At 40.5% G+C, this 18,996-nt stretch overlaps 1 protein-coding gene across 7 annotated transcripts in view; it reads left to right on the top strand.

Moving 5' to 3' along the window:
- BICC1 (BicC family RNA binding protein 1) overlaps positions 1-18,996 on the top strand; it is a 304,780-nt gene that overhangs the window by 249,161 nt on the left and 36,623 nt on the right. For all 7 annotated transcript variants that reach the window (XM_073685482.1, XM_073685481.1, XM_073685480.1 and 4 more), the window contains 3 exons: positions 12,937-13,016; positions 15,510-15,668; positions 17,764-17,817. In XM_073685482.1, the coding sequence (XP_073541583.1) occupies positions 12,937-13,016; positions 15,510-15,668; positions 17,764-17,817 (293 nt within the window). The remainder of the gene's footprint in view (positions 1-12,936; positions 13,017-15,509; positions 15,669-17,763; positions 17,818-18,996) is intronic.

Genomic DNA, 18,996 nt, shown 5'->3' with positions numbered 1-18,996 from the left:
TAGCGGAGGTTAAGCAGACAGCTGGGGCAGATGTTTGAAGCCTGGGAAGGGGGTAATACCCACGGAGGTTCCCAGATTACTAATATCAGCCCGCAGCTGAATACCTAGCCTTTACTAGCTATTAAAATGGGGGACCCCCAAAAGAAGACGTGGGGTCCCCCATATTTTAATAGCTAGCAAAGGCTAGGCAGACAGCTGGGGGCTGATATTAATAGCCCAGGAAGGGTGCCATGAATATTGGCCCCCTCCCAGACTAGAAACACCAGCCGCCCCAGAAATGGCGCATCCATAGGATGCGGAAATTCTGGCACTTAGCCTCGCTCTTACCACTGCCCTGTAGCGGTGGCAGTGGGGTAATAGGGCTGGGGTTGATGTCAGCTTATAATGCCAGCTGACATCAAGCCCAGGTTAGTAATGGAGAGGCGTCTATAAGACACCCCCATTACTAACCCCATAGTCAAAGTTAAAAAAAACACAAACACCCAGAATAAAATCCTTTGATTGAAATAAACACACAATTTTTTAATGTTCAAAATTAAACCATACTTACCATCACGCCCATTCCAGCTGAAGCCAATGTCGTCTTCAATAAAAGTAAAATAATAAACCAACATCATCCTTACCTTTCCATGGTTCCCACGACGGCTCCAGCTCTGCTACATTGACATGACAGGCTGGACCGCAGCAGAACGCTACCATCCAGCTTGCCATGCCGCACACACTGAGAAGCGCAGGCTTGCTTGCTCTCCTCAGTGTCTTGCTGTGACGGCATAAAGATGAGCCGAGGTCATGTCCAATGAACTCGGCTCACCTCATGCACGTCACTGACGGCGTGGGAAAATTCTCCTGCTCAGTGCTTCAGCAGCAGAATTCTCACGCTCACTGTAAGCGTAGGAGAATTTTTCCACGCTGTCAGTGACGTGCATGAGGTGAGCTCATGTCCAATGAACTCAGCTCACCTCATGCATGTCACGGACCGCGTGGTAAAATTCTCCTGCGCTCAGCGCTTGAGCAGGAGAATTTTCCCACGCTGTCAGTGACGTGCATGAGGTGAGCTGAGTTCATTGGACATGAACTCGGCTCATCTGGATGCCGTCACAGCCAGACACTGAGGAGCGCAAGCAAGCCTGCGCTTCAGTCTCTGCGGCATGGCAACCTGGATTGCAGCTTTCGGCTGCGATCCAGCCTGTCATGTGAATGTAGCAGAGCTGGAGCTGTCGTGGGAACCATGGAAAGGTAAGGATGAGGTTGCTTTGTTATTTTACTTTTATTGCAGGAGATCTTTGGCTTCAGCAGGAATGGGCGTGATGGTAAGTATGGTTTAATTTAGAACAATAAAGAATTGTGACTTTATTCTGGGTGTTTGTGTTTTTTTTTTTTTTATCTTTGACTATGGGGTTAGTAATGGGGATGTCTTATAGACGCCTCTCCATTACTAACCTGGGCTTGATGTCAGCTGGCATTATAAGCTGACATCAACCCCAACTCGATTACCCCACTGCCACCGCTACAGGGCAGTGGGAAGAGCGAGGCTAAGTGCCAGAATTGGCACATCCTATGGATGCGCCATTTCTGGGGTGGCTGACGGCTGGTGTTTCTAGCCTGGGAGGGGGCCAATATTCATGGCACCCTTCCTGGGCTATTAATATCAGCCCCCAGCTGTCTGCCTAGCCTTTGTTAGCTATTAAAATAGGGGGGACCCCACGTCATATTTTTTTTTTTTGGGGTCCCCATTTTAATAGCTAGTAAAGGCTAGTTATTCAGCTGGGGGCTGATATTAGTAGCCTGGGAAGCTCCGTGGGTATTACCCCCTTTCCAGGCTTCAAACATCTGCCCCAGCCGTCTCCTTAACCTCCGCTAGAGACTAAAATTACGGGGAACCCCACGCCAATTTTTTTTTTTTTTTTTTTAATAAATCCTTTATTTTAACACTAAATGACAAGTACAGTAATCAACAGTGTCACTGTACTTATATATGTGACTGACATGTTTCTATCTATCTAATCTATGTGTGATGCTCTATTCTTTCTGTTCTAAATTGTCGGGTACTGGTGTATGCCGCTGCTGATTTGCTGGCTTTTCATGTAATACATTCTACATTATTCTTAGTTGTTTTCCTTCATGTAGAATTAACCTACAAGGAAAGAAAGAGTTTATTTTTATTCTGATATTTGTTTCTCATTGACTTGCATTGGTTTCCGGTATCTGAATCGGCGATATCCGATATTTTTTGGGTATCGGTCCGATCCAAACCTTCCGATATCGGGAAATATCGGATCGGAATCACTCAACACTAATTATAACGTATCATGTCTAGGTTTTGGTAAAGTCATCTACTGCTTGAAAATAAGCTGATCAGATTGTTCCACAGCAAACTGCATTGATATTTTGGGGATCTCGGCAGCAAGTATTAAATCCCTTGCAGCATCCCCACAGGGAAATGATTGTACTTTGTTGAAGCTAAAGCTAGCTTCACACTTTGGTATTTTATGGTCTGAGAATGGACCGCGATGGAGGGATTCCTGAACTCCACAGCCTTATGTGCCTTGTACATCATGGTCTATGCTCAGATGTGTCACGTATGCCAGGGGTGGACAGTGACAGAAGAGGGTCACTGTGCACAAGCAGTGTCCACTAGTTAATCATAACTGTGACAGAAGCTGCTTTCAGCTCTGGAAGTGCGTCCCATTTCTTAATTGGCCCATTGGTTACGCCAATGGTATGTTTGCCTCTGGGGTACACTATTAAGATATGTCCATTGCATACCCTTTTCCTGTTTTTTGTTGAATTTTCAAATGTATGAAAGCAAGAAACCAAAGTCACTAATTCTTAAGCCACTGGAGCATTCTCAGTGAAAGATGGTGGACCGCGGAAACGACTGTTGTCGTGGACTTCAGGGCAAGACCATTGGCTTAGTTTCTCAAGTGCAGTGTTGAACCTAATAATGTGTTATATTGGGGTAGAAAAAATTCTACAATTTACTACTTAAAATTGTGAGTAGATTTACACGTTTGTCAGCCAAATGGTGGTCAGTCTATAGGTCATGTAGAGTGGCTCTTGCCTGACTATTTGAAGATTGTATGTGGACCCTATTACTTACCCATGAACAATGGCTAATCAGATTTGGGATGTCTTATTTTCTTTTCTACAGTTTCTCCTCTTCTTTCTAGGTATTCCCTTCACCTCCAGTAATGAACCCATCTATGATGATGAGAAAATATTCAGCACTTTGTAAGTTTTATAAAAGGAATCTGTCACAAGGTTTTTGCCCTCTAATGCTAGAGCAGCATGATGTAGTGACAGACCTTGATTCCAGCGCGGTGTCACTTACTGGGCTGCTTGTTGTAGTTTTGGCAATCCCTTTATCAGCAGGAGATTATCCCTAGAGGTCTAGTAAGCCTGCTGCCAGGTAGTCCTCCACATTCGTGAGCTTTGTATAACCCTGGCCACACTGACCGCTTTCTGCCCGTGTACATTGATTACACACAGAAACATGCCAGTGGTGGGGGTAGGTTTATATAGAGCGTAGCATATAGAGAACTGAATGAACTGCAGTAAATAAAACAGTGATTTTCTCAAAACCGCAGCAAGCAGCCCAGTAAGGGTTACATCGCTGGAATCGGGGCCACTGCCACAACATTTTGCTGCCAATGAGTTATGGGGTGTGCTTAGAGCTGCTGCTCATAGTAACTTAACTGGTCACTGTGTGACTACAGACTTCTGAACCCCCCCCCCCCCAGTGCACGCATTGGATTCGCCGGTTTCTGAGTCACATACAGCAGTGATATATGTATTATGCATACTCCTGGACAGAACCCGTCAGTGGACAACTCCTTTAAATATTTTTTTTGTAGTGTAACTGTTTTCTACTCAGAGCAGGGTATCTTTAGAAGTAGCAGCTTTAGGAAGTTAAGATCCATTGGAAAACGTTCCTTGGTTTAGTAAGTAGGAGTTTGCTGCTCAAATTGACCCTTGTTAGCTAATTTTAAATGATTTTTGGAAGCGGTGGGATCTGTTGTTGGTCTTGTAATAGTTTATGTAAATATTGATATTTAAAGTTTGTCTGAGAGTTGCATGTGATTGTCATACTTTATAAGTTTCTTATGTTGGGTACAATATGAGGTCATGGTGAAGCTCAGAGATGAACTTGTGCAACGTTCTTGTGGACGTCTTTTGTCCACGTCCAGCGTAATTGTCTGGAAAAATTCCAGTTGCTGCACATTCGGCCTCGTGTGAATTCTTGTGCTCTAAATTCTCAACTTTTTGTTAACTTGAATATGAAACTTTTGTGACCAATTCACCTCTTTCCCACACCTATGCCTTTAATTTCCGTACACGATCTTAAAGAAAGCTGTGTGGGTGGCTGGGATGCCTGTGGTCAGCTGCTCTACATTTGCTTTTCTAAATAGTCATGCTGTGGTTAAGCCCGAAGTGGGATTGGGAAACCAACCCAATATCTTTAAAGAGACAGCATGTCCGTGCTTTGTGCCGTAAAAATGTAGAATCTGTTTAAAGGGAAATTATCTTGTGTGATGTGCCAGTGTTATAAAGGGCGCATCGTTTGGTTTTCATGTTACATAATTCAGCGATAACGGAGCACTAGAAAAAGAAAGGAGTGGGGGCCGAGCATGTGAACAGCTGATCCATTCAAAAGGGGGACAAAACCGAATTCTAGAGACTGGTGGGGTTCAGTGGACAGACCCCTCCCCCCACTGATCTACAAGTTATCTACCCAGAGTGTAGGTGATAACGTTTTGTTACCAGAATACCCGTTTGACTTAATCCTTTATCATAATTATTTTTAGTATTTTACATGTCATTTTTAATAAACTATTAAAAAAAAAAATGTAAGGCCTTGATTCTTATGATTTTCATGACCGTTTCTCCCAGCTCCACCAACATAGGTGGAGCTGGGGCACGACTTGAGTGTGACTGCACAGCTCTCCTAATTACTGAAGAGCTGAGGTGTTCCTTACTCCAGACGTTTTACTGTAGTCCATGACTGGAGTAATATTAGTGGCTAAGTTCATGCCACTCATCAGGCACTCCTGATTAAGAGGCGTGTACTCTTAATGTACTTCTGTCTGTATGCCTCTTTCTTTAGAAAAAAATACTGTATGTATTTATGAAATCATACAGACCTGCTCCAGAAGCGTCTGAACATAGTGTTATTCTCCTCTAGAAACATTGTTTCTAGGTACAGTAATCATACATATGGCCCCCAGCACAGGCTATATATACATTTTCCAGAATAATACGTAATGTACAAGAGGCCAGGTCACCTGAAATAATTTAATCTTTTGTGAATCCCAACCAAAATAGGGCTATTCATCAAAATGTTATCTTTGCACGCATTTATTCCACTATTTGAGGAAAGGTCTTCTCATAGCAATCTATAATTACATACTTTGACTAATTGTCTTAATAGTTACTTACCTTTATGTACATTGCCTTGTGAATATTTTATTTTCATGCAGCAATTCCATGTTCTATCCTTCTTAATTTGAGTGGATTACAATGTAGATCGGCCTTCAGCATAGTATTCTCTTCACCAGTGACTGCATATAGGCCCTACATGAAGATAAAGCGTCATTGAAGATGCACTTATGTATATTCTTACATATTATACTTAAAAGTTTGCTTCCTCATGTGTCTAAAGGACCCTCGCACACATTAGACTTAACACTGACCAAACCCGCCCATATTTGTGGGCTCCTCCGACAGTCTAAAGTCTATGGAGGCCTTAAAGTAAAAAAAATATATATATATCTTGCATGTGCAATTTCAGACTGCCATTCTCTGTGAAATAAGCAGCCGCCAGAGGAGTCTGCCAGCAGCTCTTTTCCTAGAGTGAGCCATCTTATGTTTGGATAAGTCAGCAGAAATGCTTGGCATCAATTGTGTATGTGTGGCACTCCAGGTCTGGTCACCACAGTGGCTGCAATGTCATGTCTTTAGAGCAGGTGGGAGGTTCCCTGGTTGGGGACAATTAGCATGCAGCACCTCCTGCCTCAGTCCAGGGAGGGGAGAAATCTGCCCTTTATAAACTGGATCTGGGGTGGGGTTAGAGAGACAAGTTCCAGACAAGGTTCCAGTGAAGTGGCAGATAGGGACAGGTCAGCAGCAGGCTGAGGAGTCCCTGTAGGCAGAGGAGGAACACAAGGTCAGGAGGGGAGCTAGCAGAGCTCGTCCTGGCTAGAGACTTACAAAGCCGGACACTGGAGTCCGAGGCTGTGAGGGTTATAAGTCCAGCAGCAGAAAACCACCACGGAGGGGACTTCAAGTCCTCTGGCCCAAGGAATCCCGGAGGCTCAGCCACACGAGAGGGACCACCACTGCCCCGGAGGGGTGAGAAGAACGGACGGCCCGAGTCGCCAGTCATACGGACGAGAACAACACGGTACACTCAGGGACGTGGGCTACCACCACACTACAGTGGGAAAGCCAAGAAAGAGTGAAGTCAGCACGGTAGGCCTACAAACTTCCCCTGACCAGTGGGATTTCCCAGTTGCTCTCAGACTGACCAGGCCTCCATTGTTAACCTGTACTCCGGATGGGTCCCTTAATACCGCCAACAGTAAAGACCCTGAATTGCATGACAGACTCCGTGTGGTTACTGCTGCTCCCACGCACCATCACCCCCAACATCCGCATTCGCTGCCCTGAGGCTATATTCCTCCCATGGGGAGTTATACTACCCTCTGCTGCACCCACAACACCAGCCTCAGCGGTCTGCACTGCAGCGGTGGTTCACTCCGACCGCAATCCACGGGTGGCGTAGTCGGACATTCAGCATATAGACTGCCATTTGGTTTGACCGCCCTGGGCACGGACCGGGTCGCCGCCACGCAAGGACTACAACCCCCAGCATCCACAAAAGGTCCGGTTCCGGGTATACACACACACACACACACACACACACACACACACACACACACACACACACACACACACACACACATACATACATACATACATACATACATACATACATACATACATACATACATACACACACACACACACACACACACACACACACACACACACACACACACACACACACACACACACACACACACACACACACACACGCACACGGCCCAGGGGGTGTGTCATATGGAGTCTCTAAATTCTCCTACCTGGTGCAGTTATTAGTTTTAGGCAATTTTCATCTGACATTCTCGGTAACTCACCGCTTCTCAATTCATATATTGTATTTTTAAGCCGCTTAATATTCAGTGTCAATGCTAAACTTTGTCTAAGTTTGGACAGGTTATGATCTTTAATATCTCTATAAAACCTTGGAAAATTTCCAGACTGCATTAATCAATGGTCATTAGTCTGTAGGATCGTAGTCTTGACACATCAAAGTTAAACATTCCATCTGTGAAAAGGAATTTCAATTTTATGTAAACTCTATTATCTTAATGATGTCTTGCTTCCATTCATTATTTTAAGTATTTAACACCATTATCATACACACGTTAACCTTAGTGGCCCATCTGCCATATTATTCTTAGAGGCTTTATGACGATGAACATTTATGATATATTTGTAGTAGTCCCACCAATCAGGAGAATGGGGTTCCATAAGTTCGAAACTGAAGACTGAGTGGCTCAAGCATATGTGCTGCTCTGCATTACAGCGTACATAACGTATATATGATGCGCTCTTAGAATCCTTAGGATTTATATTAAATGTCTGTTTTAAATACCTCTTTTTAAGGAATGATTTAAACCCATAGAATGAAAATTTACTGAGACCCTTCATGGCCTGTACACCACTGCGGGAAATGCGTTTCCACAAACCGCCGTACATGTATGGCCTGACGATCGCGCGGGCTCACTCCGAGCGCCGACGCTATTTAAATGCGTATGTCAGCGCTATATGAGAGCTGACACCCTGTGGCAATACCCACGATCGGTGCTAAAGTAAAGTACGCATAATTGGTATTGCTGTGCCTGGAACCACCCAACCTATAAAGCGGTCACACTAGTTAACTCTTTCAGTGAACACTGTGTAAAAAAAAAAAAAAAAAAAAAAAAAAAAAAATTGGCAAAACACTATGCGTTATCATGCACAAAAGGTGGATTAGTATGCGATCAAAAAGACAAATGTAAATAAAAATGTTATCGCTGAAGGGGTTAATAAAATGTTTTGTGAATATCACTACTTACCAGTGGATACACAGATAAAGGGTTTGTCTGGGCCATAGAGAGCTACCAAGACGCTAAAACATGGCGGAATCCTAAGTGTTTACATTTGTTAGAATTCCTTTGTTTCGCAGTTCTGGCAGTTGCCGGGAGACTGCTCATATGTGATCTTCATACTTGCAGTAATATTTTAATAACTTTCTGATCCTCTTCTTTCAGTGCTTGTGATTTCCAATGTTTCTTTCTAGCTAATTTACTTAATGGCCCGATGTCCCAAAAAAACACTTTAAAGGCCAAGTTCCCACGAAGGGAATTTTGTGTGACGCTGTGTATCTTCGCTTTCCAAAAAAAAGTAGCAGATTTGTTCCATCAAGGTTGTGATTTTTTTCTTTTAGTTGTTACTGATGTGTTTTGTAATTCTGTAAACCCTGCTAGGAAAATACTAATGTGTTTTTGATGGAAATGTCTCGTTTACTTTTATTTTAAATGCTGTAGCTATTTCATTTCTAGTTTTAAACACCTTTCTATGGTTGGCCATATTGGATGTTATCTTTAGTGTGTGTAGTCTATGGTAGCCGCAATGAGTGGAATTCAGCTGATATAGGCCCTGATTCATCAAAGCTTTCATGCCAGAATTGTGGTGTAAAAGCTTTGAAATGTCACAATTTAGCTTCAACTCTAGAGTTTAACCTAAATTCTGCAACTATTGGCATTTTTCAAGCTTCTCCTAGCTCTGCCAAAGTGGGCTGAGCTGGGGTAGGACAGGGGTTTGGCGGATGCGTGACGGCGCAGTCTAATTCATAATGCTGTGGCATTCCATATGCCAAAAATCTCACTCTAGTGGGATTCCTGGTGCAGCACACAAAGGTGCATGTCAAATTCATGAGCAGGCGGGCACCTTTTTGTGAATCGAGAGCGTCTGACTCCAGCATACCCCTTCATCAAGAACGGCGTGAACAATGCTGGTCTTGATGAATTGGGCCCATAGTCTACAGGAAGTGGTGTAGTAAAGATACACTGCACTAGAGGTCAGAAAGTGAGATATTGAGGCATATATACAACCTTGTCTGTGTATAGTAGTTTTTTGCTGATTTATCTAGGCTTCAACAGTACAATAAAGATCATCATAATACACATTCCTTCTAATGATAATGAGATGACTGCTCATTCTGTCATCTATACAGCAAAGCTGTCATGTTGCAGAGAACAAAGTATCAGACTATTGTGTGTTCTGTGAAAAATGAATGTGATGGGTAATATTAAAGTAGCTTTTTATGGGATCCCCATTAGTTACCAGAAATTCATGGATGGTGAAATTTGATTGAATGTACCACACAAACCACAGTTGATGAAATTGATCACACAGCTAGTGTTATAGTTATAATGTAAGAGATCACAGTTCAGCCTACCTGTGTCACGGGTTTACAGCGACAAAGGCCAGAAGACTGCAGTGTCTAATTTCATGTACTCCTGCACTGATTAGAAGCACTTCTCCCTCATATTAAACAGTGCAGGTTTCTGTCAGCAGTGCAGGGGTTAATCTGTTCAACTTAGTCTCTGAAGTTTCCTGCTTGGATGATCTCAGCTGTTCAGTATTGGCAATTCCCCTGTCCTATATGTACTCTCCTCTGCCAATGTGGATTTCCAGTGTTAAGTCTTGTACTGCCTGGTGAGGAGTCGATTGAGACGTTTTGGAGAATTGTTCTGTGACTGTTGCTTGGTGTTTCAGTGTATGAAAGGCCCCATCCTGTCCTATTTTCTTTACCTTCCTTATCTCCCCAATGTTACTCTCTGTGAGTGCATATTTGTATGATTGGGATTTTCATTTATCCTTGTACGTCCTTGTCTGGTTTGTATATACACATACACTATTCGTCCCCGCTTCCCTTGGGGGAGTGGGACAGATATAGGGCTGATTCAGGAGTTCAGCAAGGTACATGACCCCAGCATCTTCACAATCAGAAGTAGTCTGGGGAGCAGGGATAGCTAGGGTGCCCCTAGCGTTGGGGACAGGGAAGGAGCCTCTGGCCCCGGGTGATCTGACAACAGAATCGTGACAACCTGTCTGTATATTGGTAATCTATTTCGTTTTAGTAGAATATATGGGAGGATAATCAGTTTCCACAGCAGGCACAGATAGTCCTGGCTGTAGCTGGTCTTGTAATGCTGTTGTACTGATGCATCAAGGATAGATAGCAGAGCATAGTGGAGAAAAGCCATGTGAAATCTGAAACTAAAGATGTAGTCTGAAGAGGAGGGGACTGTTTTTTTGCATTGCATGAATGAAAGTACGCAATACATGAGAAGTGACCATTTTCTACAGGTAACAGGTGGGTCTTTTATTTTGCTGTAGAAGATGCCTGATATTCAGCTCACTAAATTCACTGAAATGAAACCTGTGGCAAGTTTCTCAGCACTTATAAACATTTCCCTAGTTTTGAACGTCTCAGTAATTTAACGTTATTCAAGCCTTTGGATCTTTCACCGACGTGTGAAATGTCTATACATTCTTGTAAGCTTCGCCTGGCAAATGGGATGTTAGAACTAGAAACGCAAGTGGAAATAGCATGGCGCTTTGTACCGGTTCCCAGTACGTACTAGACTATATTACTTCAAATGGCCAGCTACAAGAATACACTGAGGAATTTTAAAACCTGTGTTTTTAAGCTCATATTATGAATAATTCATAATGTAAGGTTTTACAATTTAAAAATAATTCCACTTCTGCTTTTCATTACCAGAATGTCTTGAGAAAGGAGGCTTCAAGCTGGCCTAGTACTCTTTATGCCATTTTATGGCTCAGCGCTGCCTAGTAGAAGTTGGTATGCAGAACTAATTTATTTTATTCCTGTTAAGTGTTCTCAGATTTTTTTTTTTTATAAATTAGCCGACTCTAAACTTGCCACACCTTTTTGTAATTTTTGTATAGTAAAAGGCAAATTTCCCACATCACATTGTCTGCTGTTAATATTACGTTGGTACAATCTTCAGAATTAAAATATGAAACCTTATTCTAGTTGCCCCTGTATAAAAAAATAAATAAAAAAAATTATAATATTATACTAAAAGTATTAAAAACCGAAGTAGAACAGTCATAAAAAGTTGTAAATCTGTGTTTTGTACCATTGTAATGTACAACCAACAGGGTTTGGAAGTGGTAATGTGGGGCTATCGAGACTGTGTTTATTTTTGTTCTTTTTGTCTTCTATTTTAAATTGTCATTGATAACATAAATGTTTTTTAAAAAAATATGTAGTTTAACATTCCCCATTCCAACATTAAAGTCCATCTCCACCCAAAGCCTGGAAATTAAGATTTCACTTCAGTTAACGAGATCATACTGGCAGGGTCCATGTGGCCGTCGTCATCTGATCTTTTTTTACTCTGAAATGTTGTGAACACTCTTATCTCTGGTTAAATTTCTATTGCCAACAACCTAAAGAACACGTTTGACGCGTCAAACTCCTACACTATTTATTTTATTTTTTTGTTGGAGAGACCAAATTACTTGTGGTAACAGTGATGTTACGCTGATGCAAAACACCGTGGACCTCAACTGGAGTGTGACTTCCATTGAAGTAGAAAATGTTGAGTTAACTGTAGCCAGTTTTATGCCTTTTTTAAAGTTTTTACTTCTCATGAATGAAACAGTGGTGTAATATTTGCTAGATCCTAAACACCTGACAAACTCTGTGGAAGCGTGTCTTGTGTAGCTGCTTCTCTAGTGCACACCCAGGCAGTACAGACAAGAAATATTGAAGGCAAGCCATTAATACTAAATTATTTTTTGCTTTTATTTTTATTTTTTTATACATGCCACTTCATTTTTATGTCTGTCATATTCTCCTTTTTTCATCTCCTGTCACCTCTAACTTGGCTGCTCCCTATTACATAACAATCACATGACTGCTGTATATGGAGGAGGAAGCCCTGACGACACTTCTTTAGCTAGATCCCTACTATTGTGTGTGGCTGTGCTCATTTAAGTGAAAACGTCATTGCAAAGTAAGAGCGGGACCGCCACAACTTTTAAAAACTTTGGGCGGTGCTGAAGCAGGTAAACGCGATATACCTGCAATTTACCAATATATTTGCATGTAAGTGGCATTTTTGGTGGTGACCGGTTCCTACTAAAGGGACTGCCAGCACATAATTACTTTTCAAACAAAGTACAGGTGGTCGGTGCATCCTTGGCATGGCCAAACATTTGAGTGCACCTTCCCACACCTGGTTGATTTCTTTATCTCCACCCCCTCCCTCTTATTTGATTGACAGCTCAGTTTTGATAAAGCCAGAGAAGCCGGAGATAAAAGGGAAAGAGTATTTGAATGTTTGGCCTCACCGTGATGCACTGAGTGCCTGTTCTTGATTTGAACAGTCATTCTGTGCTGACAGTCCCTTTTAAATGCTTTTCAAGAACAGAATGCTTGTTCAACTAGAAGTCTTATCTACAGATGTGTATCTTCATAATGCTAGTTTACTCTACCTGAAAACTTAATGAAAAACCGTTTTTCATTCAGACTGGACCATTTCCAGCACTGTTTTGTTTTTTGTTGGTTTGCAGGGAAAAAGGGGCATTTTCTGAGATCAAGGTTTTTCATTGCTAATAAAATTGTCCTACATTATAGTAATATAGATTTCCAATATGCAGAGCACAAAAAGCTTTCCATCTAATTATTTTGATGTAAAATTTGAAAAATGTTTATACATGAACACCATTTTTACTTGTTGGTTTCCAGTTTGCTTTTTCCACTGCATAATTTATTAATTCTGTTTCCAGACCCACATATAAAAGTATCTGGCAAGAAGGAAAATGTGAAGGAGGCCAAAGAGAGGATAATGTCTGTATTAGATACAAAGGTAAATTAGATTCTAAACAGATGGATTGTGGATTCCTTATTTTTTAGGTGTTTCAGTTCTACTATCACGTCACTGTTGAATAGGGACAGATATGTGGATATGTACAGAGTGGAGCTCGATGCGGAAAATGGAACTGATTTAATGAATGTCTAACTTCTAGAAAATGCAAACTTAGACTAGACAGTCTTAAAATGTGCCACTTTTTTAATGTCTCATGCTGGTTTATCAATTTAGCTCATTTACACACGGTCTATGCCACATTTACATAATTTGTTAACTTGTTTACTTTGCTTCAAAATTTATTTCATGTACCAATATGGAATAATTTCCTAATTCATACCTCTTTCCTGACCTATTTCTGAAAGGCCATGCCTTGGTCCTCCACTTTTAGGCTATGTTCACACATTGTGTTTTTTCAGCGTTTTTTTTTTTTTCATGCAAATTTTCAGCTGCGTTTTACAGTACCAGCAAAGTCTGAGATTCCAGAAATCTCATGCACACAGCTTGGTTTTTTTGTCATTAGTATTTTGCGCCTTGCTTGTTTTTTTTGCAGAATAGAGCATGTCACTACTTTCAGCGCTTTTTTTCACCCATTGACAGTAATGGTTAGTGAAGAAACGCTGAAAAAAGCCTAGTGTGAACATGGCTATCAAGTTTCGCTGCTTTTTTAGTGAAAAAAAACAAGTACAACAGTATGTGAAATTCATTTATTTTTGTGATTTTACAATCTTGTCTTGATCACCTGAGATGACAGCTTGGATTAGAACAGTTTAAATTAGTGATGTGTAGAGTTGGAGTCGGTATAAAATGGACCGACTCAAACTCTTAAAATATATAATAAATTGGGTACAGTAGTTCAATGCAGTTTGTGGGGAATATTTTTTCATAAGAATTTGGGAAAGTTATGAAATGTCCTATTCCTGATCTAAGGGTCTAGACTTTTAGCTGAGATGAATCTGTGCTACAGTAAACTTATCACTTAAACATGAGCCATGTATGAGGGAGTCGGAGGTTTAGCTTACCGACTCCACAGCCCTGGATGTGTATACAGTAAACATTGGCTGAGCTAGGTGTGAAATTGAACAATACTTGAGCAACTGAATGGCAGACCATAGTGTGAAAATGGCGTCATACAAACTCGATGTACTGCCAGTGACTTGGGTAAACTATTCCTAAATAATTTACCTTCTTCCACTGTTATATTTGTAATTCTGGTTAATATGGTTTCACATATGTCTTGCATTGGTGACATGTGTTCATGCTTCTGTGGTTGGAAGCAAAGCTGAACTTTGGATTCCTGAAAAACGTGCCAAAAACTCACCAAAACCTGCATTTTTACAGCCCTTCTTTCCTGCGAAGAGATCAGGTTTTGCTGCAGAAAAAAAAAACACTGAAAAAATGCAATGTGTGAACATAGCCTTAAAAAAATAAATATAAAAAGGTCTAAAGTGCATGATAAATATGGCGCAAAGCATGAATTGGCACAAGTTAAGCCCAAATTCTGGCTCTTGTAGCTTAGAACAGCAGCCACAATATACCTGATGTGAGGATGAGCAAGTCATAGGAATATATGAGCTATGGGGCCAGCACTGATATCTAGCACAGAGCATTTATTGAAGTTGGTGGCATATATAAGTAAGGGTGCATGATGATTTGAGAAAATGTATTCAACTCATTCACTCAACTATTCATTACTAGTCTTGAATGAAATTGCACACCAATTCTTCAAAATAGCCACTAAACTGGAAGTGGAGTAGTGGCATAGTACAGTTCCATGTGCCACAGTCTAAATGGGCGGCATAATTATCAGAATATTGAGCAGTTGTATTTACACAGTGATATCATGATATTTTATTATATATGTTTAGCTCTTTAGATCTTTGCCATTTTTAATATCTACAGTACAATTATGTACTGTTGACTACTTGTACTTAAGTACAGGTATCTACATGTTGACGCTGTTGTAAGCTACAAATTGTTCCAGACGTACACATTAAAATGTGGCAAAACCAAGTAACACGTTTAATATAGCCCTACATCTTTACTATATTACAATCATAACAGTGACCGAACCCACAAATGCACCTGCCATGTATTACTGTTCTGTGTACACTGAAAATTACTTCTTTATGCCTTCGATACTTGGCTATTAAGTAGGAGGTTTCAGAGTAAGTTGGCAGAGTAGACTCAACTTCATGATGTAAGCCTCTTTAAAACGCACTCCACTTTGGTCAAGTGATGAGGGTAATGAACATAAAATGTTCTCTTAATGAACCAAAAGGTTTTTTTTTCAATCCAGTCGCTATCCTAGACCATTAATGAGTTATGTTCTGATCATTAATAAGTTCTTATTATACTCTAGACCTTTATGAGCAGATGTTTTTGAACACTGTATATTTCAATGAAATCCTTCACAATTTTAGACCATGAATGCCAATGGATAATCCTTTCCTGTGCTTTGTAATAAGGTACATTTTCCTGTTGTTCTTTCAGAGTAACAGAGTTACTTTAAAAATGGACGTTTCTCATACTGAGCACTCGCATGTTATCGGTAAAGGTGGGAACAACATCAAGAAGGTAATGGAGGAAACCGGCTGCCACATACATTTTCCTGATTCAAATCGGAACAATCAAGCTGAGAAAAGTAACCAGGTACTTTTTTATTTTGCTTAAAAATATCTATGTATCTGGGCTAATGACATAGATAATTTTTTTTTTCTATGGATCAGATTTTGGTCAATGTGGCTCCTGGAGAGTGGACTGCAATTCAGATTTGACGTCACCAATTGTAAAGCCCTACAACTTGTAAATGCTATCTATCTCTCAGAATAACAATGTGTGCAAATCCTTAAAAGAGGTTTCATCATTGTGAGATACAATTGGAGCTGAAACCAAATGTGACATTTACCAGCTTTTGTATATGAAATATGCTGGGTCAGACTAAGTGATAGAGTACTATCAGTTGACTCCTTGTCTATGGACCTTTAATAAACTGCTGCTGTATATGGAATATTTTACTCTATTTAGAATTTTACACTTGGTCGTAATTAATGTTTCGGTAAATGTATACTTATTCAATTTGACAACCTTTTTAATTAATTTCATGGAAAATATGCTCATCCTCCTGTTATAATTTAAAGGTGTTACTGAAAGGTTTATGTAGCTGAAAGAGAACCAAAAACTGTGCCACACCAATCCATAGCCTACATATTGTATTGAGCTTCACTTTTGACCTGGAGCCTGGCTGTGATAGCAGCCGCAGCCCATGGACAGCTACAGCTATGCTTTTGGGTGAAAGCAGCTATGATCCTCTACTCTTGTACAAGCTCTTTAATCAGGATCTGGAGAAGTTTGTGGATACTTCCCGCGCTGCTCGTTTATTGAAGACGTCAATTCAGAAGGGTTTATTAAATTGCGTTTTTTATTCGACGCGTTTCAAAGTGACCAGCACTTCTTCAGGAAACAACCACATACCTGTGGGAGGAAGTTTATCTTACAACTAGCTGATATGCTTGTTTCTGTTAGTTTACTTCTAAATGCAGCAAGATTTCACATTGTGGATAGTTGGATTTGAGAAATGTTTTCCACAATCGTGGCTACATTTTGTCTGTAGTCTTCTGGTTGTTCCCATAGACATTTGTGACATGCTTGTGTAACACAGATTAAATTATATTGCACAACATGACACAGGACACTTTTTTTTTTTTTATATTCAAAATGGGATTTTGAACACTTTATCACTTCAAACAAAATATTTCCTACTGATTGTAGACAGAACATGTATATATTTTGTCCTGAAAATTAATTTATCCAGTGTGTGAGATGGGGCTCTCTCAGAACAAGGTGTGGTCCTATTATGGTTTCTATCTCATTACAAAGTCTACTCTAATGAATAGATTGCGTCTTCACTCCTGGAATGAAAACCCATAAGTGAGTCAGCAGTGACATCATACGACCAGACGGAGAAGATCCCAGGGCACTAGACTTCTTTTGATGTTGAACATATGTGATAATACATTATGCAGAATGTTCTTCCAAGAAGCTCCCTTAACAAGTACATATATTCAGTACCCAGAAGATAACCTGTATTGTTTTCTGGAGTTATAACTTTGGACGTTATAGTTTTGTGCTTTAATTTGGAATCTAAACCCACAAACGATTTAGGCATCTAGGACAGAGTTTTCCATTTCAATCAGGTAATTCAATAGGTCATGAACTGGGGATTTCCATGTGGCTTGAACTGTACATGCAGCTGGGAGAAGTTTCTTGAGGGAAACACAAAAAGGGGATACAAAAGCAAAAAGTAAAAGTTGTTCCTTTTTTGTTTTCTCCTCATTTTTAAACATTCCTGGCTTTGACTTGAAAGTTTGCATACAAATACATGTCTGAATCCCACCTTAAAGGCTGTATGAGATTACAAAATTTGTCTGCTTGTGGGCCATGACGCAGCATTGCTCTTATTCATGGGCTATTGGTTATGGCAGATTAGCCGCATAGTTTTCTAGAGGTGAATTAGTCCAATATACTACGTCTGAGCCCTTTCTCTTCCTTTGGTATCACAACAAATCATACTTTATCCAGGTGAATTGTGATTTTTGCCTAAAGCAGCTTGGCAATTCAAGTTTAATTTCCATTTTACTGCAGTAGCTTGCTCAGTGTGTAGCCTGTGTGCGCGCTAGCTCGCTCGGTGCATGTTGCTTATGCTCACTCGAATAAGTTCATTTAACAATTTAATGTTTCATTGCAGGTGTCAATTGCTGGGCAGCCTGCTGGAGTTGAATCTGCAAGAGTAAGAATAAGAGTAAGTTGGTGTAGTGTATTTTTTTTATATATAGATGTATAACTCTACGCATTACATGCGCTTTACTTACTGCCTAAGAAGTCTCACGTGAGCTTTCTCTACATGTGATGTCCTCTATAGGAAGCCAAGATGGGGGGCTGTCATGTTGGAACACAAACTATCCCCCCCCCCCACTCATTAGCTTTATTAAATTATATGAGCAACCGAAAGGATCACACTTCTAATTCTTCTCTGCCATTAAGAAGTGCTAAGAGGGGGTCACATGAACTCATCTATACTGTGTTTAATGGTTATCGCCCACCCACTAGTCCTTACCACAGCATCTTAAAGTGGTTCCTTTCTTTCAGAAAATCTTAATCCCTGACTGCAGTTACACTATAATACATTTTATTATATATATATATGTATGACTCGGGTGGACTTGTGGTGAGTACAGTGTTTTTTTTAAAAAAAACAAACCTAAAAGAAAAAGGGGGACGACTCCTGGACAGATGGCACTTAAACTCTTTACTAATTTCTTAATAAACATTGCTAAACTATAGTCTGTTAGGTTTCAATCATTGCTTTTCCATAGTCCTTTATGGAATGTATTGTATATGGACAGGATGCATATAAGAAACAATTCAACTTTCCCATCCTACCACAGCTGTGAGACCATGTTGTAATAGGACTAGATTAGATGGTGCTATTTAAAGGGACTCTGTCAGCACAGAATGACTGTTCAACTCAAATACAGGCACTCTGTGCTTCATGGCGGGGTCAATCATTTACATACACCTTCCCACCTGCTTGTTTTCCCTCACTCTACCATCATCTTGGACAACTCTGGCTTCCTAGAGCCAGAAAAGGGAGGAGATAGATGGAAACCAAGCTGGAGGGAAGGTGTAATTAAATGACTGTCCCCGCCATGATGTAGTCATTCTTTGCGGATAGTCCCTTTTCAGTACGGTAATTAGTTTTTTCAATTTCAAATCTATTTTCTAACTTTATACATTAATTGTCTGGCAATTTTTTTTTCCTTATTTTTTTGTTTTCAGTGTTATCTTAAAGGCCATGAACACCTTTCACATAGAATAAAAAGTTTACATATGTTGGTGGTTAATTTTAGTTAATACATTGCAATTTATTTTCAGTCCCTTTCAAACATCTGATATGCAGATTGCAGCCTAAGGCCACGGC

This window comes from Phyllobates terribilis, unplaced genomic scaffold (genome assembly GCF_046119375.1).
Source record: "Phyllobates terribilis strain yellow unplaced genomic scaffold, ASM4611937v1 Scaffold_5__5_contigs__length_657084704, whole genome shotgun sequence".
NCBI classification, from domain to species: Eukaryota; Metazoa; Chordata; class Amphibia; order Anura; family Dendrobatidae; genus Phyllobates; species Phyllobates terribilis.
Note: the sequence above shows the minus strand (reverse complement) of the source record. Positions and strands in the feature narration are given on the sequence as shown.